The sequence below is a fragment of the Colias philodice genome, chromosome 8 (genome assembly GCF_061535455.1).
Source record: "Colias philodice isolate Cphi_HAF_F1 chromosome 8, ilColPhil1 Martin Lab GWU primary, whole genome shotgun sequence".
NCBI classification, from domain to species: domain Eukaryota; kingdom Metazoa; phylum Arthropoda; class Insecta; order Lepidoptera; family Pieridae; genus Colias; species Colias philodice.
In genome coordinates, this window is record NC_143093.1 from 5,533,463 (window position 1) to 5,559,880 (window position 26,418).

Below are 26,418 nucleotides of genomic sequence, written 5' to 3' on the forward strand. Positions count from 1 at the left end.
AATCTGAAGAATGCACAAAGAAAGCACAAATAAAATTGTATGGATGAAGTTTTGATACAAAAAAATGGAAAGAAATATTAAAAAATCGTAACTTTCTGTCGCATTTTATTTCACCTATTCACATATTCTTTAAAAATAATGAACAATAACTTAATTTATACATTTTATAATAATAGGTTTATCAGAATATTAATACTAGTACCATGGACGAATATAATTTATTTGTCTATGCTAGTACTACTAGTATTGACAAACAGTATTCGCAATTGATGCGATGGGATCTAGAAACATAACTCTAAAATTGTATTCATTCGGGTTAAGCAAATTAAATTGATACATAGGTAATCGATTAGTTACAATCCACCCTACTTGTGGTACTTCATGATCTATTCTCAGATCGTTAGGAAATACCAATGTTTTATTATTTTTGGCTACAATACCTAAATTTTCAACTCTGTACTCCTTGCGTGTGTCCCAACATCCGATACTGTCTTGCGAAACAAGGTTAAAGAACATGATACCATTGCGGTCGACAGCTGCGGCGGATACTTGTCCTATGGGTCCACGGCTTTCGCCGAGGAGCTTAAATTCACCCACAGAGTTGTCAACACGTGCAGGGTCGCGAATTACAGACGTATAAACCACAAATTCGTGCATGCCCGACATAGAGTGGTAATACAAAGGCCGGTCTCCCAAATGATATGGGCCTAGTGACATACCAAATAATCCGTCAGGCCACTGGAAGTTTACGCCATGTAAAGTGTAGTTTGACAGCAACGGTTCTGGGTAAAACGTGTAGTGATTGAATTTCCAAAATTCTCCGTCCGCTCCTCTAAAGACAATAAGGCCGTAGCGTCTTACATCCGATATGTAAACGTGTAAATCCTTGCATTGCGGATCTCTAGAGTCTACTATGATATTCGTTATCAATGAGTCTTGCAAAACAAACTGTTCAGGTATCGGGAATTTTCCCACAATTGTATCTTTTTCCAAATCAATAGCTATTAAAGTCGGTGGACACAGCTGGCGGGGAGTTTCAAAAGCTTCAATTTGACCGGAGTCGAGCACCCACATTATTCCACAATGATCTATAACCATTCTGAACACAGATGTTATTCCTGTGCAATTATCTGGAAAAAAAGAAAAAAAGTATATAATAAGACTCTAAACCATGCGGTAGGTAAGTACTAAGTATCAACAATGTAGGTAAGTATAAAGTTTTACCACATTCAATGAAATTAAATCACTTCAAATTTTAATTTTAAATGCCTGCTTGTATTTTTGCAACAAATATACTGAGCGGAGGAGCTTAATCGGAGCTTTTTAGTTCAACTAAAGTAAAAAAAAATATTTTTCGTTATTTAAAGATTAAAGAGTAAATTACCAGCGGTGTGCCAATCCCAGCTTGGATAAGGAGTTAATGGTGGGGATGTTTCTTGAGCAACCACGGGTAGAACCGAAAGACTCGCAGGTATACCCTTCTTCCATCGAGGTGTACTTACGAAAACACGATTTTTCCATCTTTCAACTCCCAGCGGAATTACATTGGATTGAATGTATTGCCTGAAATGAATATTGTTTTGTGAAGAATACAAAGAATATAATATGAATACATCTCAATGCGGATGAAATCGTTTATAAGAATTATAACTAACTATTATTTGGCACTCCTTTAGGATACATAATCAACATATTTATAGAATTATATCTCGTATTTAACGAATTAGAAATTATTAAATATCAGGTACTCATAATTATAATACATACTATGATGACGAGTTTGTTTTGTAATACATAATATGTACATTGGAAATATTTTATTCTTTTCATATATTTTTTTCTCATATCAAAAAAATTTAGAGTTTTCTATCAACTATATTGTAATCATCATAATAGACATCTAGACACATTATACCTACTTATTAGCTAAGCTTATTAATTAGTATTACAATTTCTGGTTTGACTGCTTTGCATTGTTAACAGGCTTGCTCATTCTTCCATCAAATGGAAAAATTTCATGTATTTAAGTAAACAAAACAAAAATAATACCTACTTATAAGTTATTTCGAAAGTTAGAGTTTGGTAACGAACCTCGATAAACGGGAAAACATAAAAAAAATATATGGAAAGATCCTTGGCTAAATTCAAAGATACCAAAGAAGGTCGTGTAGTATCTACAACATAGCTCACGAATGGCTGAACGGATTTTAATGATTTTTAGTTTGTTGAATTTGTCTTCGCGTGGATTCAGGATTAGTATACTAATAATTATAAAACATTTATATAACAAATTTTATAAAATACCCGGGCGAGCTTGTAGTACAAATACGAAAATATGTTTAAAATCTTATATATAAAAATGAATCGCAAAATGTGTTGGTAAGCGCATAACTCGAGAACAGCTCAACCGATTTCGATAATTCTTTTTTTATTATATTCCTTGAAGTACGAGGATGGTTCTTATGTAGAGAAAACGTAAACATGTACCACGGGCGAAGCCGGGGCGGACCGCTAGTATTTAAATAAGTCTATCGAGTCGCACTTCCTATGGAGCAACAGTTTGAGTTATTTTTTTCAAAGTTGGAGAGGCGTGAAGTAACAGGTTACTTTAAATAGCATTGGTAATTGATATGTTTGAATTTTTGGATTTCCGTTTCACAACTAGAACTATGTAGTTACAATGTAACCTTTAAAATAATTATTTCATTAATTTTTAAAATCAAATATTTATATCTACGTACCCATTTTCGATCGCAGTTTTTCTTTCGTCTTCGGTAGGGAATACAAAGTCCATTTGTTTCCATCTGTACAGAGTGCCAATCGACTTTTGTGGAACACTGAGCACATTGCTCGTTGATATAATTCCTCCCAAAAATAATGCTATTGAAAATAACTGCAAGACAAAATTAAATAATGTGAATATGCTTCGTATAAAACCGTGCACGACTGACTATTTCTTCATCTTTTAGGTTAAGTGCGAAACTATAATATAGAAGTGAGTACGCTGTTAACTTAATATAAGAAAATTGCTAGTTTATCAAAGTGTGGGATATTAATCATAGTATTATATTTCAATGCCCGGCCATGTACCTAAGACTAGTTTGAAGTGACCTCGTTGCATAGTTTGTAAATACGAAAGGATAACACAAAACTCGTAACTGTATTTAAATTATTGAATTCATTAAATTATATAACATAAAATCAGTATATTTTTAAGAAATAAATTAGTAAATTAGAAATACTAATATGTATATACGAATAAAAATAGACTAAACTAGATTATCGCTGTTTTGATTTCATAATTTATTTTAATTTAGAAAGTTTGCTTCATTTCATTATCACATTGATTTCTTTAGATTTTAGTCTCACCTCATGAATTTTAATATGTACTTACATAAGATATTATGTAAAATTAGTATACTTAACTAGATATATCTATATAAATTATTAGAGGGAAATATACCTATAGTAAATGAAAACAATCGTTGAAAGTAAAATGGACAATTCTTGTATATTTTCGTATTTCTAGTACTTATAAGTACTTAGTTATATATTGTCTATAGTTATTTAAATAAAATAAATTATATCAAACTCATAGGTAAATCGTTTATTTTATACCGATTTTAATTTTATTTGTGGGTTTGCATTAATATTAAATGCTAAATTATGTTTGAAATATAAACAATAAAGATGATAATATGGGAAACAAATGAATTAAGATTCTCTTATTATATTATGCCTCGCCCCTTGTTTCATAAACGAAGAAACGTTGAACAATGTATTACATACATATATTATTATGTGCATTGTGCGTAAGTAACGGTGTGCGTATCATTATTGACCTTTACTAGTATATTATTATTAGTCTGTGCCTTTACGCATACCATATTTTTATATTATTTTACAGCAAAAATTAACAAAAGTAGTTAATACAATAATTTTTATTTTTCATAATTAATATTAAATTTAAGTAGATATATTTCATAAATACATAAATTGGAGAACTTCAATAAAATAAATAAATATTATTTATTTATGAAATAAATATCTTACCTTCATTTTCACTGCTCCACGACTGATTCGAAGCTAATGTTCAGAAGTTATGTTGACTACGCCCACTTAAAAATTAATGAACATAGTATTGCGTAAATACATTATGTACGATGACGGTCTGTAGCACGTTTTAACCAGAACAACTTCATGCCAGTTTTCATGAAGGAAATTGAACCATTATTCACTTATAAAGATCATTTATGTGATTATTATAAAAAAAAACTGAAAAAAAGAACTGTGTTGATAGGTACTTTTTATTCATTATGCCGCTGAAAGATAGCTATATTATGTTATCAATTCAAGTCATAGTTCTGAAACTGAAGTTTTAAAACAATAATAAAACAGAACATAATAATATAATATATAATAACTAGCGGTCCGCCCCGGCTTCGCCCGTGGTACATATGAAAAATAGATGTTGGCCGATTCTCAGACTTACCCGATATGCACAGAAAATTTCATGAGAATCGGTCCACCCGTTTCGGAGGAGTATGCAGACTAACATTGTGACACGAGAATTTTATATATAAGATTATTCTGTAGTTATTAAAGCCGAAACCAAGAAGTCCTGATATATTTTAAAAGCAATTTCACATATCGTATCAATTTGCTATTTTTTAAGAATTTTTCTTTTTAATGCGATGTATGGCCGCATGTTGATTGAATACATCGCAAATATTACATTTTTTCTTTGTAATTGCTTTAATAGTCAAAATTTTACCATACCTAATTATTACACTTGTAATAAAATCAAATAAAACGTAAAAGGCTATATATTTTTAATTTTATTTACAAGAGTATATTTTACTTAAAGTATATTTATGGCAACAAATCAGTATGACTAATTGGTCTTTCTACTATGGGATAACCGGGATCACAAACCGTGCCTCGAACCGCTTCTATCGTGTCAACATACATGATACGATAATTATAGTCTTCTGGATCTAATGGACCCTCTTGAAATATTGGTAGTCTGTTTGATATTACCCATAAACTCTGCCGCTCACTTTGATCCACTTTAATATCATTAGGGAAAATTAGCGTCTCAGGGTTCCTAGCCACGGTGCCAGTTGTTATTTTTTGATATGGTTTTTTAGTATCCCAGCATGCTATACTGTCTCTAGTGACTAATCCGTAAAACATTACTCCACGCCTATCTATGGCAGATGCTGATGATTGTCCAAACAGCCCCCTACTTTCTCCTAATAGATTAAACTCAGTTGCACTGTTATTTACACGCGATGGTTCGCGGAGAACAGATGTTTTGACGTAAAACTCTCTGTAACTTGACATTGAATGGAAGTAAAGGATTCTTTCCTGAAAGTAATTGACTGGAGATAAAGCTAAACCAAATATACCATCGGACCATTGAAAATTATGTCCATGAAGTGTATAATTCGATGCCAAAGGATCTGGATAGAATAAATGATGGGAAAAACGCCAAAAGCTTGCGTCACTCTCGCGAAATACTAATAGACCAAATCTCCAAGTATCAGCAATGTAAACGTGTAGATCTGAACAATCTGATGTTCTAGAATCCACTACAATGTTTGAGAACAGAGAATCTTGGAGCACATACTTTTCAGGAATAGTATAACGAGCCACAAGTTCATCGTTTTGTAAATTAAAGACAACGATGCTAGGTGGACATATTTGTTTAGGGTTGTCTTGTGAATCAATTTGTCCAGAATCTAAGACCCATAATCTTCCACATTGATCCACGTTGATGCGAAATACTGATGTCAATCCAGAGCAATTGTTTTCGTTATCTGAAATGAAATAAACTTAACTTGACTTAATAATACTTTTTACATAAATATCACCATCTTATATAAGATATTCTTATATTTCAATTAGATACATAATATTCTATAATAAAGTATATAGTTTTTGGTTCACACTAGTGTGAAGTAATAGTAAATTCGAGTAACTGTACTGTGATCGAATGGACAGAAAATACCGCATGTGGCAGCTAATCTTGGGATAAAATGTCGAAAAATGAAAAAAGCCTATTTCATTTTAGATTAAATGACTTTTTTTGTTATCGTTTCAGATAGACTTTATTCGTTACAAACATACAATAATATAAGTTTATTCTTTATAATATGCAAGAACAGATCTTTAAATTATGTTTCCTAGTTAAAAATGTAGGTACTCACTGAAGGCTCTATGAAAGCTCCAATCCGGATACGGTCTGAGGAGGGGCGACACTACACCCCCAGAACGGGACACAGTAGCCAGTGTTGCGGGAACACCTTGCCTCCAGCTGGGTAACGTCACCCAAACCCGCGATCCCCACACTTCTAAACCCAATGGCAGAACACTATCTGGTACGTATTGCCTGAAAACGCAGATACACTTTCGTTAAGACGATATCATGATATCACGAAAGAAATTAATATTTATGTATAAAAATTTTGTTCAACAAAACAAACAAACGTAGTCGAGGTGCACTTTTTCTTTCATAAAATGATTTTCACAAAAAAATAGCTGTTATTACAATTTTCATATTATGTATCTATGTACCTGGAAGAGAGAGCTCTCTGTCGATGCAGTTCGGAAGGAAACTCGAAGTCAATATATTTCCATTTGTAAAGAGTACTGAAAGGTGGAGTGTCCACATCCGCTGGTAGAGATTGTGAACTCGCTAATCCTAACATAGCAAGCCATAGTGTGACCCCCGCTGTTCGCTCATTTGCTGAAAATGCAATTTTAAATATGTTTAGTATTTCCGAAAACTGTGGATTGTTAAGTCACATACAGTCTGCTGTTCTAGAAGGAAGATAATATCTAGGATCAGAAGTTAGCTAAGTAAGCTTTCAGAATTGTTGTGTTAATTATCATAATATTATGTACTTACGATTTACGTCGATGCTTTACGGGAAATAAAAGAAAAAAAAATTGGGAAAATCAAAAATTACTTTTTCTGATCTAGAAACATTAAATAAATGTTTATTTGCTGTATTGTAATATCTTAATATTATGTCAGGCTTACCTTGAAGAAACATTATTAATTGATACCTATAGATATATTATGTTATTATAATTCAAAAATGAATATAGATTAAGTTTGTTTTTGTGTATTTCCTAGTTCACGACATTTAAAACCGTTTTAAATTATTTTAATTATCACAGAACTTATTGTTGAACAAGTTAGTTAGAACATCATCGAATGTGAAATGAACGCATCGATGTTTAATGAAATTTTATATCAGCAAAAACATTTATACAAGGAACGGTGAAATGTTTAACTTATTTATTTTCGTTATAACTCATTCAAAACTCAAGTTATCATATGATATTTGACAGCAAGGGCAAAACCAAAACCTATTCTTTGAAATGAGAATGAAACCCATACCCATAACCCACGGGAAAAGAGCTCTGGGTTTATCGGATTCCCAATGCCTAATCCTATGTTCCGTTGTATGGAGAGGAGTCGAGAGTAAGTATATCTAATGTAGAATTACACCAAAAATAAAATTGTTAAAAAGATAAAATAGGAAGCAGCAGTGTTATAAATACGGGGCCCGAGAACTGCTCGTTGAAAATTGAAAGCTAAGATAACACTAGAGCAATCACTTTTTTATACCTTGATGCTAATTTATCAAGACAGGCATTACACTTTTTTACTAACTTAGATTCGATGTGGATTTTGAAGAACACTATGAGAACAATAAGAATCTATTTGAAACCGTAAACTCTTCAATTAATATAAACGATCTGGTAACGAAGGCACCTCGAGATATTATATTTAAATTTACCTACCTATACTTTTTTTGAATTATAAATTAATTTAAGAGCTCCCTTTATTGTAGTCATAAGCTTATAAATAAATAAAAATAAAAATAAAAAACACTTTATTGTACAATGAACAGATATACAATACAATAATATACAAAAAGAATCTTCACCGTACAAATTGGCGGCCTTATCGCTTTGAAGCGATTTCTTCCAGGCAACCTTGGGATATAGGAAAATGAAAAGATTGAAAAAGGTAGATAGTGCATATACAAGGAGTGAATACAAATAAATATAATAGATATGAGTAAGTTATAAAATTACATATAACATAAGAAAGAAAGAAAACGTGCAGAAGAGGATATATAAAAATTTCAAGTAGAGAAATAGGTAAAACAGAACAGATACAGAATGACTATGAGGACAGATAATATTTTTTAATTGCAGCTTTAAAACTATTCAAAGTTTGCGCTTGCTTTATTGCGGTTGGTAGGGAGTTCCACAATCTTACGGCTTGCACGGTAAAAGATGAATCATAAAATTTGGAGATGTGAGCAGGCATACAAAGCGTAAGATTGTTAGAGGAGCGCAAATTACATTCATGAGACGAGCCCATAAATATAAATCTCTTTTTTAAGTAGGAAGGAGTTCTGGGATCGAAAAGGATTGAGTACAGGAGGGACAGGAGATGCGTATTCCGGCGAAGGCGGATAGGAAGCCATCTGAGTTGTGAGCGGAAGTCTGAGATATGGTCGAACTTGCGAAGACCAAAGATAAATCTTATCGCAAAATTTTGAAGGCGTTCTAATTTGTTTAACTGCTCCTCAGTAAGGTCTAAGTAGCTTGCATCAGCATAGTCGAGGATAGGAAGAAGCAAAGATTGTGCGAGCAAAATTTTCGTGGATATGGGTAAAAAATTGCGCAAACGTCTTAGCATTGCAGCAACACCAAAAATCTTACGACTAACGAGATTAATTTGCTCTGTCCAGGACAGGGTTTGGTCGAGAGTAATACCGAGGTTCTTTACAGTAGAACTGTATGCTATTTGAACCCCCTCAATCGAGATCTTAGGTAGATCTGCAACAGAAACTCTGGAGATGTAATAAGGGCTACCTATTACGATTGCTTGGGTTTTATTTGGATTTATATTCAGTCCATATTTATGAGTCCAGCTTACAATAGTCCTAAGATCTTCATTTACACATCTTATTTCTTGTTCTAGAGTGTCTATAGTAGAATGCCTATAAATCTGAAGATCGTCTGCATATAGATGGTAGAGAGAAGATATGTATATTAGAAGTTATGGAATTGATAAAAATACTGAAAAGGAGGGGTGACAACACGCCGCCTTGCGGAACGCCAGCAGTAACATCACACCAAGAGGAATACGTATTATCAACACGGATACACTGCTTATGTAAAGTAGTATAAAAGAACAAAATCATTTGTGATGAAAAAATGATAAACTATAGTCTAATTAAATAAAACAAGTTTTTATAGTCTGATTTCAATATTATGAATTTATAAAAACAACATCTGCCACAATCTCTGAATAAAAATCACTGAAGTACATTTACTGCTTAACTGAGATTTTTAAATTTAGTTATATTGTTTCGAACCTTTGGCATTGTAGGTAGGTACATATTTCATAAATATCTTAAAAATTAGCTCCTAATAATCCCGAAAATCCCTAAGAAAATAAGAATCCAATTCCCGAAGAGGTCCCGACCATATAAGATGAGATTAGACTTTACTGCGAGATATACACCAGCGCTCAGTGGGAAGAGCGAGTGGCTCGGGCGCCAGATCGTCAGGGGCGCCAAAATACATATCTAAGGCGCGGGTCAAACACAAGCGCCGCGGGCGCGGGCGTGCCATAAGCGCACCTCTTGAATCTGTTTTGCACCACGTCCTTCTTATACATTTTGTATGAAAGAATTTTGGAAAGGCGACGAGGCGGCACGCCACGGTTGCGCCGCGGGCGTACCGCAGGCGTACCGCAGGCGCGCTTCCCCCATCGCATCCAAATAGAGGTCAATTCACGGTCATACACAATCAAAAACAAATCGGGTGGTAGTAGACCGGGAGATACTGACACAAAATTTCGAGTCATTTGTCTGTTACAATTTTTACAAAAAAAAAATTTGCAGATTTTCGGCGGTATGGCGACCATTTGGAATCGTCCGAAAAGTATGGCATGGCGATTTTCGTAAATGGCTGCACGACGATGGTTACCTGTGCAAAAGTTAGCCTGGTACAAATGGTTGAATTGTTTTTTTTAAATCAACACATTCGCGTCGGTATGGCGGGCTGTAAGTCACACCGGAAAAGTATGGCATGACACTACCGCCTACTTCTTTTTTATGGGCTATCGGTAAATTCTAAATTTTTTGTGTTACAAATCGTTTGACTTCGCTATTTTTCCGACGAGTTCGACTAACGCCCACGCGACTAAGCCGACGGTACCAGCGTTCACACCATCGTTTTTCTTTTTGTCATTGCGTACTAAGACCCCTGTAGAACCGCCATCCTGTTACAAATGACTCGAAATTTTGTGTCAGTATCTCCCGGTCTATAGGAGACGGTAGCCTGTCAGTCAAAAATGTGTTCTCTCTGTGTGGAATTATATAGAGCTGCTATTACATACCCTTCTTCGTTTTGTTTTTAAAGGTGAATTGAATTAATCGATGAAATGATTTACACAGGTGATGGCAGTAGGGAAAGTGAAAATGAAGAAGAGCATAATGAAAGTTCCCATGTATTTACAATGTCAGAAATAAAGATAATCCTGATTTTGATTGTGTTTTTTATTTATTTGTAATTGTAATAATATTGTGGAATGATCAGTACTGTAAATACTTTTGAACTGAGATTTTAATGATAAGATTTATATGGTTTAAATGTAAACCTGTGTTTGAAAACCATATTTTATCTATACTAATATTATAAAGAGGAAAGGTTTGTATGTATGTATGTATGTATGTATGTATGTATGTATGTATGTATGGTTTTCACGCATAAACTAGGTACTGGACCGATTTTGATGAAATTTGGCACAGATAATCTTTAGACCCTGAGAAAGAACATAGGCTACCTTTTATTGCGAAATAGGTACCACGGGCGAAGCCGGGGCGGACCGCTAGTACAATATAAATTTTGTGTTATTTTAACCTTCTTTTCTTCCATCATTACACCAGTACTACTTTAAAATTACTTTAAAAGTACTATAAAATTTTCCAAGTAAATTCCAACATTTCCAACAAAGATATATATATCGGCGGCGGCTGGATTTTAAAACTATGTGGGCTGGTTATATCCTCTACATTGGGCATCTTGGGTAACTTCGAGCATCAAAAGACATAAACGGAATCTAACACTCACAATCACTAATGAACTGAAATGAATACTTTGTATAGCGAACCTAAACTCAAACTAATATAGAGACTGATATAGACTCGAACAGACAAGTCCGCTCGGCACGAGCTCCAACACTTGAATGCCCGTCCGCTACCACGGCCATGTCCAAGTGCACTTCGTGAGTCATGCGCTTGCGTTCGGTAATATCAGGGGGGGGGATCTCCGACACGGCCATCTCTGACGATCACACGTCCTCGTGTGAAGTCTCTGCAAAGATTACATACTCACAGTATCCTGCTCGGCCATACTGATTCTTGTCAACCATTTTAGGTTTTCACATTAATCATTATTGATCAATCAGCGCCGCACCAACAGCTCTCCTCGATTTCGCACCTACGAAACGAACACAACACTGAATAATGTTAATACAATGACTCACCGCAATTTCGCACCAACGAAATAAATAAAGCACGGAACATCGTCGCTACAACGACACACCACAATTTCGCACCAACGAAATGAGGCTTAACATCGAATAACGTCGCTACAACGACTCATCTCGCGTTCGCAACAACGAAAACAAGGATATCTCAAAAAGGTCGTCGCTTCAACGACTCATCTTGTCAACGCACCAACGTATTACGTAAACAAGGACAACTCAAAATGTCGTCGCTACAACGACTCATGTTGCTTATGCACCAGCGAAAGCAAGGATAGCCCGTCGCTACAACGACATTACTCGTTAACGCACCAACGTAACGAAGAATCTACTACCACTCAACAAACGGCACTACAATGCATTACAAAATCCAGATAAAACATTTTACATCTCCCCTTTTTTACACATTACACAAAGTTCTTACGTCATTTTATCTACTACCACTACTAGCTACTACTAATAACCTCATGGTCGGATATTTTCCTGACTCTGTTGTGAGGATTTTGGAATTGAATGATTTGAAATGGTAACTATCATTATACCTCAACAATTTTAAGCGTACCCTTGAACTTCAATTCAAGCTTGCTTTGATTTATTTCCTCAATTTCGAAAAGAAGATCATCACCAATATTAAATTTCCATTTAGAGAAGCTTTACTTTTATCATAACTTGATCGACTTCATTATCAATTACAGACATTAACCCCAAAGTCTCCTTTAACAAATAATAGCTCCTTCAGCTATCTAGCTTTTGTAACACGGTTTATAGTGAAGTTCATTGCCAGTCATACGTCACCTAACGTATCTTGACAATATCGATGTTTGCTAGACTCTACTGCTGTGTCTAGCAGTGAACAACCAAAGGCTCATGATGTTGATGATGATGACGATGACGACTTCCATGTTCAGCAGTGACTACGAAAGGCAGATGATGTTGACGATGACGATGATGATGACTTCCATGTCCAGCAGTGTACTGCAAAAGGCTGATTATGTTGACGATGACGATGACTTCCATGTCCATTAGTGGACTATATAGATGACGATGATGAATGATGACTGCCATGAGCACACCTTTTCAGCGTACTCGTCACTATCTACCTGATCATTAACACCACTACCCTCGGTGGAGACTACATCTTAATGTAACTTTATTATTTTTTACAAAATAACTAAGAAAACATTTACTTTCTAAGCACCTGCCCGATCATCAATAATACTGGCTAGTTATCCAAACAAATTAACACTGGCCTCTAGTGCCGTTATACTACTTCTAGTACTACTAAACCACTCTACACATTTTTAAAGTAATAGAGCAAAACATATCGGGTGAAAGAATCAATTAGAATTAAACATACTCCTTAACATCATTCTTCCCACTAAGTTTCCCCTGTAGCATCAATGTGCACGGAATACTAACTTAAGAGTTTTGCTTGAATTCTGCCCGAGCTAGGCTTAGAGATTTAGCAAGTGATAAAGTTCACAACGAACTTACGCACGAACTTAGACATGTAACCCAGATGCATGACTAAATCGTGGGTATGATGTACCACTGATCTTTTACCATTTTATCTGCACCTTGACATATAATTTGCAACCATACCGCATATGTATTCCAGACAACAGTAATAACTCAACATGTAACAACTCATTCTGCATGTCCAAATGCCTCTCATGGTCCTGGCAACCAGTCAACGGAAAGCTCAGCTATGTTGACTCGTTCTGCCCCACATAATTTGCAATAATCGAAATACATACTGTGACAACGAATGTGCATTGCGCGAAACTCGAAAGGCAACCAACATCCTTTATACTAGCTCCCTTTATCTCTGTCATGAATGATATTAGTCGATAGACTCTAGACAGACCCTCTCTACCTGTGAACACGTGAAGACACTACTCTGCTTTTTACTAAACGGCTCCCACCGAATTGCAATCAGTCACCACTGCAAACTTGCAAACCTGTAAATAATACCTGAAGTGCATAACTGCATTAACCACTGCTATGCTGCTGCAACTTAAACTGCGGTCTCGTGTGCATGGGAGTAAAACCTGGACTCTAAGGCAGTAGTTCTACGTCTGTAGTAAGCAACTGGATGCTACTACCGTCATGTTTCCATATCAGTTCAGTACCAACATACATCCGCGCTCGCATCTATGTGAACTGAGGTCATACACCATAAGAATAGGCTGTGATGTTAAAAGACTAATAAACGTTCGACAGATTAGCTCATGTGATGATGAGTAATCACTAATTAATTTTACTTCCCTTTTAACTTGTAAGCACAAACAATAGTGCTATAATTTAAGAAAACTGTTAATAAACAAACAGAAATAAGAAGCTGTATAAGCTATGTGACTGTACTTTATCATCCTTAATAACAAAGCCTAAGTATTCAACACTACGCTTTCAAAACTTACATTTGGATAGGTTTAAAGAAGATACTACCTTCCATAAAGCACTTACTCCACTCCTTACTACAATCTGGATACGCACTGTACCTAGTACCACGTCAGAAGCTAACCAGATAGCTACTTGGTTTCACTAATCCAGCTGTTAAAAACCCATTGACTTTGTTACGCAATCTGCTGCTCGTTCAACGCACAAAACTCCTTAGAACAGACACATTTCAACAGCTGTAACTCAGATGGTAAATTAGTGCTAATAATACACTAAAACACAACACATTAAAATTCTCTAATTGAAATTCACGCCTCTGCATGTTGGACTTATGTCCCTACATAAGCCTACCAAACCGCTAGGTATCTTTCTTCTATCGGTACCCGTGTATAATAGAGAGAAACGTAATTAACTAAGCAACACGCTCCAATAAGATGAAATTATTGTATTGTCACTATTCCTTAGTAAATGTACACAGTGTGAACTAAATCTGTCTAATTAAAGTAGGTAGTTCAAAATCGAGTTCGTTACATACGAACAATGAAGGAAGCCAATGTTAAGCGTGATGAAAATCAAAACAATTTGTCGTGTCAGACTTGTTAGTTGTTACAAATAAGTTTACATTAAACATTATTACACAATAAAATAACAATATTACACAATAAAAATAAACATTATTACACAATAAAATAACAATACAATATCACACATGTAAACTTTGTGTTTAAATTCTCAACCTAATAAGCTAGCATCGCTATCATAATAATGATTAGGCACAACACAAATTAAAATTACTAAAAAGTAATCGCCTATTGTAACTTGCCATAGAAACCTTGTTATGAACTGTCTACAATATGTTAACAGATTCTTGTAAATTTTACGTTATTATTAAAAACGCTTACTCGTCAATTTGCTACTAGCAATTATATCTCTGATAAGGATACACTCAGTACCTACCAAGAAACAAAACTAAACATGAATGACTCACAGTTGTCCATAAGTTTGCCACACGGCACGTGTTGACTCAATGATTGCGCTCAGGCAACGTGGATGTACCTGACCTGCTGGTTTTCGGTGATTCTATGCCTAGTGCAATCATTAGCACCTTATCCGCCCGTGCACTCCGATGCAAAGTGGCCAGACACGCCACACAAGAAACAAATGACTCGCGATGGTTAAACCCTGCACTAAGAGGACTGCTGATCCGTCGCGCGCCCTCCATCTGCTGTCTGCGAATGGCATTTACACGCAGGTCTCCTACAAACTTATTGATAGCACACAGTCAGCGAAGCAGCCCTGTTACGCCTCGCACTTGTCCTGTAAATGTCACTAATTTGCGAAGCCCTTCACCGCATAAAGACGGCTGCCCTGAGCTCTCGCTGCAGCAATCCCCGGCAACAATCTCAGTAGTAGCAAGGGCCACACGCTGTAAACGCTTGTCAAACCGTGAAACACGCGACATCACGGTTGAAGTGGCAACTTCCTTCACGCTCACATATCGCCAAGAAGCCACTGACGCACACAACCCGACGACACACACCGACAGGCACTCACGTCGCTTGGCTCGCCACCCTGCAAGTTAACACAAGCAGCCGCAGCGGGCTCAACATAGTCACATTACGGTACACAATACTGTAACAATTCTCCTTACTGTGTCCCCTGCTACCAGAAAATAAATCAAGAGACATGATAGACACTGCAAAGCACTTTAACGCATCATAAATAGCAAATAGTAACAAATAATAACTTTAACGGCTTTTTTCAAAACACAGATCAACGGACAATGGCATTACATCACGCACGTTATTTTTCCACTTGTTGTATGTTGTAAGCACTCACCGGTTTTCTTATGGCTACGATTAAACGTCGCATGATACTATTTGCACCTCAAAAATAATTTTATAACACGTCTACATTACCACATGACGATTGCAAAAATCACGTTTATTCTTTGTGCTCAAAGCAATCCCGCTTCTGATATCGGCGGCGGCTGGATTTTAAAACTATGTGGGCTGGTTATATCCTCTACATTGGGCATCTTGGGTAACTTCGAGCATCAAAAGACATAAACGGAATCTAACACTCACAATCACTAATGAACTGAAATGAATACTTTGTATAGCGAACCTAAACTCAAACTAATATAGAGACTGATATAGACTCGAACAGACAAGTCCGCTCGGCACGAGCTCCAACACTTGAATGCCCGTCCGCTACCACGGCCATGTCCAAGTGCACTTCGTGAGTCATGCGCTTGCGTTCGGTAATATCAGGGGGGGGGATCTCCGACATATATTTGCAATCGTGGGGTTATCCTCGCTATTTACTTACAAGGAATTATCAAAACAAAATCGTTACTTTCAAATTAACGTTACTTTCAAATCTCTTTTAGCACAAAAAACATAATTTTACTAAATTATGCATGAAGAAAATGCATTTAACCACTCTATATAAATATCATTTTCGGACGCCAACAGCGCGCCCGATGCGCGCCGGCAGCGCGCCCGAGGCGCGCCGGCAGCGCGCCGCGCCGCTTGTATATGTCCCGCGCCTAAGAGCGGAAGCACACGATGCGTTGCGGCGGCGGTGCGGCGCCGGAGCGGTGTCGCTGCGTCGTCTTACATAGAAATATCTGTGGCATGTCACACGATGCGCTCCGGCGCCGCACCGGACTTGTAACCACCAAGACGAGGCGGGGAGGGGTGAATGCGGTGCGACGTCGGAGCGGCACCGCTCAGTTGTTTTGCGTCACAAGGAAGGACACGCTGTGCAACGCTGCTACGACGCCGCTGCGACATAACAACGTTACGGCGCCGCACCGCTCGTGTGCCCACTGACACGGTGAAATCTTTGCGGTGCGGCGCCGCAACGCATCGTGTGCCTGCGCCGTAACGCGAAAGACGACACTCTGTCGTTTAACGTTTTCTTGAACAAGATGCATTTTGTTCTATGAATGTTCATCTTCTTGGTAAATAGTGGAAAAACAATTACATAATACTAATAATAGAGATAATAATTACATAATAATAAATGATAGGAAAAAAATATTTTACAACAAAAAAGGTTTTAACATTAAATAAAAATGTAATTTAATCGTAACGTTACAAAATCTATTCAAAATTAAAACTAGTACTTCTTCAGAAATTTTTTTTGTTTTATTTTCAATCTTCACTATTGTTAAATTTATGGTTTACCTCTGAAACATTTGTAAAAAGTGTTTATTTTTTGATGCTTAAGAATGGATTACAAATGTTTTAAAACAATCAATAGCACGTTGAGTAATTTTCTATCAAAATGTAGACACGCTTGATTTAGCATAAGTAAAGCGATGATTTCTCTGTAAAGTACCTTTAGATTTAAAGATTATGCTAATCAAACTGCGATATCGAGTACCTACAAATAAATGTTAAATGCTCGTTTAAATTGGGGATAGTAGGGAGCGGTAAAAATATTTACCTACTTAGATAGGTTAGGCTAGATAATTAATCATTTGGAAAAATACTATCAGATGTAACTAGTACTAGTTAAATTTTAGGCATATTATAGCTAGTGAAACTGTGCAGGCGAGGCAATGATAATAATTGCCAACAAAAAGGCATACGCAAAAACTCAGAGCAACAATAATACTTATCTATATTTGCATACAAAAACTTATTTAGATTTGTGGTTGCCTATTTACGATGAAATACAGTTATAGTGGGTTTGGTTATAATGATTTCTAAGAAAAAAATGATTAATGTGGTAACTGAAGTAGTTGCCAATACTAAACTTAATATTAAACTCTACATTATGCCTAAATAAAACTTAAAAATTCTTATAATAAATTCATCAGAAATGCCAATTTAACCAGAGTATAATTAGGTACCTATAGTTGTAATGATTAAATGGTTATTCTTTACTTTATAGTGAAAAGTTATTTAAATTAATTGGCGAACATGGTCACAAAATAAAAATGTAAAACAGAGATTATTCATCCGTATGATTGGAAAATGACAAAGAGTAGACCAGGTACCCACGTAAGTAGGTAGTTGCCAATTAAAAACAATTTACCAAATTCCGTGACAGGGAAGTTAACAATAAAGCAATAGCTACCTACTACTAGATATTTTTAGCTCTGTTATAAATTGTAATTAAGTTTACTTCTGTAACATTTTTTATTGGACATGGTCAGTTGTATAGTTTCCGCATGTGATGACTAAACGCTAGGTTTAACTGAGTAACTGATTTAACTTTCACCATTGCCATATACGATATAGTAGTTCTATTTAATATAGTATATCTAAACTTTCCTCGATACATGCAACGATCTATGTAATGGTGGTATGCCGTTGCAGATAATAATTATATAACACCCACAGCCAAGTCCTATTTCATCCTTTCCCATTTTGCTTTGAACGAGAAAGTTAATAGAAAGGTTGGAAATACTAGTTACTCCGTCCCTTTAATATCGTTTTATTTTTGCTATCTCCTTTCAATATTTTTATTGTCTGTCCCACAAAGAAGATCGTATTTTTAACGTCTATCTGTTCTGAATTTCAATGCACAATAAATATTCATTCATTTTCTATTTCATACGTTATACTGCAACTATTGAAAATATTTTATGGAATTTTAGATAGAGATTTACTTACTATATATTACCTTATTAAATCAAGCCTTAAATTAATAGACATTTTTCTTATATACACTGTGTATCTACTTGACGCCTGTTATTTAATCTTAACCGGTAGTGTATATTATTATCCATACTAATATTATAAATGCGAAAGTAACTCTGTCTGTCTGTCTGTCTGTTACTCAATCACGCCTTAACTACTGAACCAATTTGCATGAAATTTGGAATAGAGATATTTTGATACCCGAGAAAGGACATAGGCTTCTTTTTACCCCGGGACATAGGATAGGTTTTATCACGGAAATTCCACGGGAACGGGAACTATGCGGGTTTTTCTTTGACTGCGCGGGAGAAGCCGCGGGCGGAAAGCTAGTCTTTAATAAGGTTGTTATGATAAATGTTAATGACATTACATTATCCATACTAATATTATAAATGCGAAAGTAACTCTGTCTGTCTGTCTGTTACTCAATCACGCCTAAACTACTGAACCAATTTGCATGAAATTTGGTATGGAGATATTTTGATACCCGAGAAAGGACATAGGCTACCTTTTATTGCGAAATATGTACCACGGGCGAAGCCGGGGCGGACCTCTAGTATAAAATATACACAACTAGGTACATTACTGATGCTGTAAAAAACTATATCTATTAATTGATAAATTACATACTAGGTATGTAGTGTCTAGCTAAAAAAATGCCTGAGTAATAATTAATTTTCTAGTATTTAATTTACACTTGTATGTATATTTTATATTCATGAAAAGTAAGTACCTACTATTGCAATTAAAATAAACAGGTGCTGATTGTTTTATGAGTAGGAAGAAATAATGTATATTTTTTATTTAATTTAATAAGACAAATAAGGTACCTATAAATTTTTATTAAGTACCTATCGCAGTTTACGGATAGTTTTTGGGGATATAAAAAATGAATCAATTGATGTATTGGTTTTCTGTGATTAATTTAAAAGTACATACCTTGATAAGCTTTTTTCGATTCTAAATGACTATAGTACTTCCTCCTTCGATAGTGATACGGAGACAACCGTTCATTGTTTGTATATTTTTGATCATAAAAGCTTAATACATTTAGATCACGGTGTTCCAAATATGGGTTCACATTTTTATATTGAGCACTGATATCGGTAAACGTAACCGACGGTGACGACCACTGTATAAACCATTGTTGTGACACTGCCATTTTACATATTTATATTAAACGCAAGTATTTATTGTATCGCTAAACCCGCGTCTGTAATAGGACCTATGAGCGTAAGAGCTATCACCGTTCTAAAGAGCAATCTCAAAATATTGTCTGCACGAAGGCAGTAGTCTTGGCGTTTCAAAATAAGATATCGCCCTGTTTTTTCTTCCAATGTATTTGCTGCTTGCACTAATGGTAACGTACAAAATATTGTGTAACTGTACCAAATATTCGATTAGGCCTTTATGTGTTAATTCGGTCGGCTGATAGCTCTAATAAATAGCTTGCCAAATTTTAACAATCTATATTCTGAAATAGTCCAAAACAACATAAATATTATAAAAAATAAAAGAAAATAAGGAATAATGATTGAATCTCCATTTGTTACGATGCTCTATCTGCCAAATTTTATTGTAACTAGTAACGCTTTAGTTTTTCTTATAATATATTTTTATGTTTTTTCGAACCTTCCTATGCTTTAACGCCAACCTTATATTTAAATAGCAATTTTGAAATAACTATAATCGTCAACCATAACAAATAAGATTGATCTATTGTGCGAAATCATTGTAGTAGTTATTTGGGCTAATGTCTATGGTGAAGTTTTCTGTAACAAATTACGTTATTACTCTAATTTTTAACTGAGAATAACATGATTTTATAGAGAACAATGATTGCAATACAATTATTATACAGCTGTGTAGAACTTTAAATTTGTAGAAATGCAATGAAATGAATATTTAATCGCGGTCTTAATGCAAAGGAAAGTCAATTTTCTGTTGTTAGCGCTGTTAATCAAGAATTATTTCTAATATCTTGTTCCTGGTTTTATAACGACCAGTCGCTTTAATTGTAATTTGTACTCAACTTGGTACACTCCGATAGGACGTTAATGGTTACTTGCACGACCCAATCAAGAACAACCGAGTGGCTTTTACTGGATTTTTACGACGAAAAACATTTCAATCTCTAAAAGCAATTGTAGTAGAAAATGTTCGGAAAGTACATCGCATTGTTTGTTTTAATAGGTGTTACAGACGCCATCTATCCGTATTTCGATACCCAAGATTTTATCTACAATGTCCCAAAAGTGTATAGAATTTCAATTACGTTGGATAAGTTACTTGAGTTTTACGAAAGGAAGCCATCGAAAGACCCCGAATGGTACATTGCACTTGGAAAAGCCAGAGGTAAACTATAGATAAAAAAATTAATTCTTTCATTCTACCTATGTCTTTCATATAATTATAGGTAATTATAATATTATTTTCGAACAGATAAAGATCACACATACAAACAATAAAAAATATAATTGTACAAAATCTGAATTTATAGTGCAATTGCAGTTTTTAATTATAAGTCTGACCTTATAATTATGTTTTGTATAATTTTAGCAGCTGGGCCATGTTGCGCATAACTATTTCATCAGAAACATGAAAGGATGATTTTTAATTGTAATCACGCAAGCATAATAGATCAATTTCGTTATAGATGATTATCAGATACTTATGAAATTTATATTAAAACACAACCTGGAAGATATAATAGTAACTAATTTGCAGTTTAAACATATTATTTACGTAATAGATTACAATGACGTTAGGTATACATACTAGCTAATATTTTTATTAACACGTTCACTGCGGCATGTCCAGTATCGGGCCATCAGCGACTACACCACAGTGCGGCGCCCAAAATCGCAGTTTTCACCGTGGTGCGGCGAGGTTTTTTATATGTTAATCAATGACTAGAAAAGAGACAAATATATTTTTGTGATCACAGTTTGAAGTAGGACTCAATTTTGTTTAAAAATCGTATGGCAAAATATTGGACCAACGCATAGAAAAGAAACCGTTTCTTTTGTGTGCGGCATGTCAAATATTTTGCCATGGACAAGCACCTCATGCCGCACTGTACTGCGAGCGCGCCGCGTGTCAGTCTCGCATAGTGATGCACCAGGACCGAAGCACTTTTCTTTTGAGTTTTTTTAAATGACAATGATACCTTAAAGGCTTTAGTTTTTTTACTTTCTTTTATTTCGTAGCATAAATGCAAAAATGTGATGACAGTTGTGAAAATAATATAAAACATTAAAACAAAAGTTACTGAACAAATTAAAACAAAAGTTACTGAACAATTTCCTGATAGTACTCTATCAAGTACCTTGTTTTATATGTGTTTTTTTTTTGTATCGACGATCTCGTTATCTGTTAACAAACAGACTGAAATATACAAAATTGATTTATATCGATATCGATGTTTTATTTTACAGTGTTTCCCATCGCTATTACTGTAAACATGCCGTATCAACGCAGTGCGGGATGGCAAATAATTTTTCACAAAATCAGGGGTTTACATTTTCCCTCATATTTTTTAAACTATTCGGTCAAACTAAAAGCTATTCATGCGGTATATACTAGACTATATATACTATTATCTGAAAAAAAATTTTTTGAAATATCTTGAAATTTCATGAAATTATTAACCTTCAAAGTCAGAAGGTGCGATGTGATAAAAATGGCTCATGACGCACAGTGGTGAACTTGCCGATGTGAAGTATGGAAGACATGCCGCAAAAACGGTAAGTTTGGCATTTTAGGTGCCGCAGTGAACGTGTTAAATAAAAATATTAATTTATTTTAACAAATTTTGCATAGAGACAAATTATATTCTGCAATATACAAGATACTTTTAATTGTATATGTTTCAACTTGTTTCTTCAAATATGCATCAAGCACAAACAAACTATTTTATCTTACTAGATCATGAAACGCAACATCTACATATTCATCATATTTTTATAGCTCTATTTACGTTATTGCGTTAATAGATAATTAATACGAAGGTATTATATTACCTACTCGTTTCATATACCAAGAGAATCATGAAATGTCGAATAAGATAATTTTTATTTTGGTGAAATACAATTACTTATAAACATTCTTAACGATAAGACTTAAAGTTCCATTCGTCTGTGACGTTCTCAAAGAGTTTGTAGTTATTCTATTCTTTTATTGAGTTATGCATCGAGAACGCTCATTTGGGGTACGAGCTTAACCATTAGGTGAACCATCGAGTGAAGTTTTCCTGTTTAATTTCCTAAAAAAAATCTACTTATTTATTAATTTAAGGTCAGTTGGAATATACAATAAATGAATTGGATAAATCCGTTCCAATCAAATTGAAAGAAAATTTGAGAAATCTTACTAGACGTATGGATCGAATACAGAACAAGACAGTTATAGGGGCTTTAGTGTATCGAAGCAAGGACTATGAATATGGTTTGTATGAATTTTGAAACAACTTAAAAAAGGAGGAGGTTCTCAATTCGATTGTATTTTTGTGATAGTCAGATTTGTGTTAGCAACAATTAGAATTCAAATTGTTTCAATAATATTTTTAAGACCTAGATATATTAAAGCACTACACAATACTCAAAGCAATACTTCATTAGTGAAAAGTAAATTCCTAAGTATCAAATGTAACCAATAAAAATGTCATGGTCATTATAAATTGCAATACGTATTAAAAATGTGCAATGTATAAAACAACTCGTGCACATTTAAAAGATAAGATGGTTAGTGTAACGCACTGGAAGTATTTAACGAATAAATCTACCAAACTCACTGGATCAAGGACACATTTCTTAATCAGTAATGTGTTTTGTATTCATAAGATGAACATGAAGTTTCAAAAGAAATATCTAACTACATGACTTTGCGCTTTAGCTTGGTAAATATTTTATGTTCGTGTTTCGAGGTGCAATGGTCGTGTATGTGGCTTGACTTGTAAACAGTTATGTGGTTTCACATTAATCATCGACACCATCGAACATAATTTTTTATTAAAAAGAAAATTAAAATAAATAAATAAAAAATTGTATATTTCTGGCTCTACACTGAAAATATAATTATAATTTTCTTACACAGGTTAATAAATATCTAGGTAGCATAAAGCTGCTCCTGAGAAAATACGACATTGCTGATTATTATTCGCTCCTTCTTCATAAGACTTATAAATATTATACTTAGGTTTTATTTTAATATCAGCTTCGAATTACTTACGTCTTTGAACACAAATTTAACCCCTTTTTTGTTTTTAATAGTAGCGAAAGCAATATTTGACAACATGGATGTATTATCATCATTATTTGAGCCATTGACAATTGGAACGATGGGTACGCAGAAGCCATTTAGATTCAACTTTGAACAATACCTTCAAGAAGCTAGAACCAAAATGCCCAGTAGAAAAGCGGCTGGTAATTTCTGTATTTTTATTCCTGAAATGTCTTAAGAATAAGTATACAATTTTCATGATTAATTTAATTCCATGCATTTATAGTACTGGCACAGCCTTTATAAAATCGCGCATTTCTTGTAATGATTTTTCGTATAGTCGACTGCAAAAGCACATCGATTTTGAAGTTTCTAACTTTTTCAGATGCTTGTACTATGCAGTTATTAATATCAGCCATGGAAACTCAAACTACACAATCCGAAGGTACTTGTGAGTTGACCACAGAATGTCAAGCGCAGCTGATGCAAGGGTCAGCCCTTGCGTTCCAGCAAACGAGTAGAGTTAGAGCCATGACGCTGGCCAGAATTTTCGACTGCATGGAAGGAGTAGATATCTCCGCTAATATCTATAAATTATGCATTCAAATCTATAAAGAAACTAAGTCGCTGGAAGCATGGGACCACCCACCTGGAAGCAGAACTTTGTTCATGCAACAGAGTAAGTTTCTGTTTGTTGTTAAGTTAGTGATTTCACCGAGAAATGAGTGACATGGGAATTGAATTCCTTTAATGGGTTACCTATCTTAATCTCGAATTTTAATATTCCGAATATCATAATCCAGAAAACGTTTGGACATTTTTTCATAACCCCGAATTATAAAATTTCGAAGTTTTGTTTGCCATATAATCGCAACTCCGAATTTCATTTGCCCATTTCTTTATTTGTACGACGTTTTACAATCCAGACGAATGAGTTCCAGACATACGAAATCTAAATGCACAAAATCCAGATGACCGTAATCCATATGCACGAAAGCCAGATTTTTAAAACACAAATTTTTGAAATACAGTTAATTGATATCCAGACAAACAATGTCCAGATTTTTGAAATTCAAATAAACGATATCCAGCAAAACGTAATCCTTCCAGGGGGACGCAGCACGAACCTAACCTTACCTTCTGAATAGATTTTAACACTTAAACCTTTCTGTAATGGGCAAGTAAAACAATAGCGAGTCGGTTCTGGCACTCGCCGGCCGCTGCCGCGGCACGCTCGCTTCGCTCGCTCGGCTCGTGCGTAGGGGGTCACGGTTCAAACCTAACCTAACCTACTGAGTCGAATTTGACACTTAAATCTTTCTGTAATGGGCAAGTAAAACAATAGCGAGTCGGTTCTGGCACTCGCCGGCCGCTGCCGCGGCACGCTCGCTTCGCTCGCTCGGCTCGTGCATGGGGGGTCGCAGTTCAAACCTAACCTAACCTACTGAGTCGACTTTGACACTAAAACCGGTCTGTAATGGACAAGTAAAACAATAAATTTACTTACTGACAATGTTTATTTTCAGTCGATAGTAAAGGTATAATCACGATTGTATGGAAATCAAATAAAAAGATTATGAAAATCTGGCAATAGTTTATCTGTTATACGATTATATGGGAACCAAATAAAAAGATTATGAAAATTTGGCAATAGTTTATTTGGAAAATGGTACGATGGGTAACAAAAAAAAGTATTTTGAGAATCTGGTATAATGAGATCTGTATTATGAGAATACGGGAAACAAAAAAATACTTTTTAAAAATCTGGTTTTGGTGCATCTGGAAATTGATTCATCTGGGAAATCAAAAAAGGAATTTTAAAAATTTGTCATTCATTACATCTGTCTTTTAAAAGTTCTAACAACCGTTTTCGGGGTTTTAAGATTCGGGTAATAGAAATTCGAGTTTTTAATAGGTTACCCTTTAATGATGTTAGCTTTTCCAAAAACTTTAGTGATACGATATAATTTAGCCTATCTTTTTTCTAGTTCTATTTTGCGCATCAGAAGGATATGGAGAGTTTATAAAGCCTCGTTGGATGAATAAAATAATGTCCTGGCAGGAGCCGAAAGGTTGCTACTCAGATGATCGTCAACCATTTTTAAGATTGACTGGTTTTATTGGTCCTGCAATCACGTCAACGAAAACGGATAGAGAAGTACATAATATATAACATATTTTTTTCTAAGCATGGTTATTTCAATAGATATTTTTGGGAATGGTCATCGATAGCATAGTATTAAATGTATTTTTTTTTTGTTTTAGGAAGAATATCGTATAAAGAAAGCAGCGACGTCTGAAGGTGGTGTGTGTAACTCTTTAACATCAGCCATGGCTCTTGGGTCTCTTGTTATGTACATCCGAGCTTTATTGGAAACAGATCAAGCATTTCAATATGACGTACTAGTATAAAATATAAATGTAGTTACCGTAGTAAAAGCGTAGTAAATAGTTACAGAGTTACGAAGATAATCTATTTTAATCAGAACTATATTTTTAAACTCAATTTTTGAATCAAATATAACAATTATGATAAAACCAAGAAAACATACA

General features: G+C 34.9%; 3 protein-coding genes across 3 annotated transcripts; 1 reads left to right on the plus strand and 2 right to left on the minus strand.

The window, feature by feature from the left end:
- Nucleotides 1-77: 77 nt before the first annotated feature.
- LOC149486529 (dopaminechrome tautomerase-like) lies at nt 78-4,290 on the minus strand. The gene is made up of 4 exons (XM_089698157.1): nt 4,054-4,290; nt 2,742-2,893; nt 1,385-1,563; nt 78-1,130 (listed from the first exon to the last, which is right to left on the minus strand). Exons 1-4 carry the CDS (start codon nt 4,057-4,059, stop codon nt 241-243), a joined length of 1,227 nt encoding a protein of 408 aa, XP_089554283.1. The 5' UTR covers nt 4,060-4,290; the 3' UTR covers nt 78-240.
- A 525-nt stretch (nt 4,291-4,815) lies between these two features.
- LOC149486530 (dopaminechrome tautomerase-like) lies at nt 4,816-19,914 on the minus strand. Its single transcript, XM_089698154.1, has 4 exons — nt 19,585-19,914; nt 6,580-6,751; nt 6,213-6,394; nt 4,816-5,822 (listed from the first exon to the last, which is right to left on the minus strand). The coding sequence occupies exons 1-4, from the start codon at nt 19,805-19,807 to the stop codon at nt 4,873-4,875; spliced, it is 1,527 nt and encodes a 508-aa protein (XP_089554280.1). The 5' UTR covers nt 19,808-19,914; the 3' UTR covers nt 4,816-4,872.
- Nucleotides 19,915-20,696: 782 nt separating this feature from the next.
- Nucleotides 20,697-26,381, plus strand: LOC149486531 (uncharacterized). Its single transcript, XM_089698158.1, has 6 exons — nt 20,697-21,000; nt 22,942-23,091; nt 23,916-24,068; nt 24,251-24,544; nt 25,854-26,023; nt 26,131-26,381. Exons 1-6 carry the CDS (start codon nt 20,802-20,804, stop codon nt 26,275-26,277), a joined length of 1,113 nt encoding a protein of 370 aa, XP_089554284.1. The 5' UTR covers nt 20,697-20,801; the 3' UTR covers nt 26,278-26,381.
- Nucleotides 26,382-26,418: the final 37 nt, after the last annotated feature.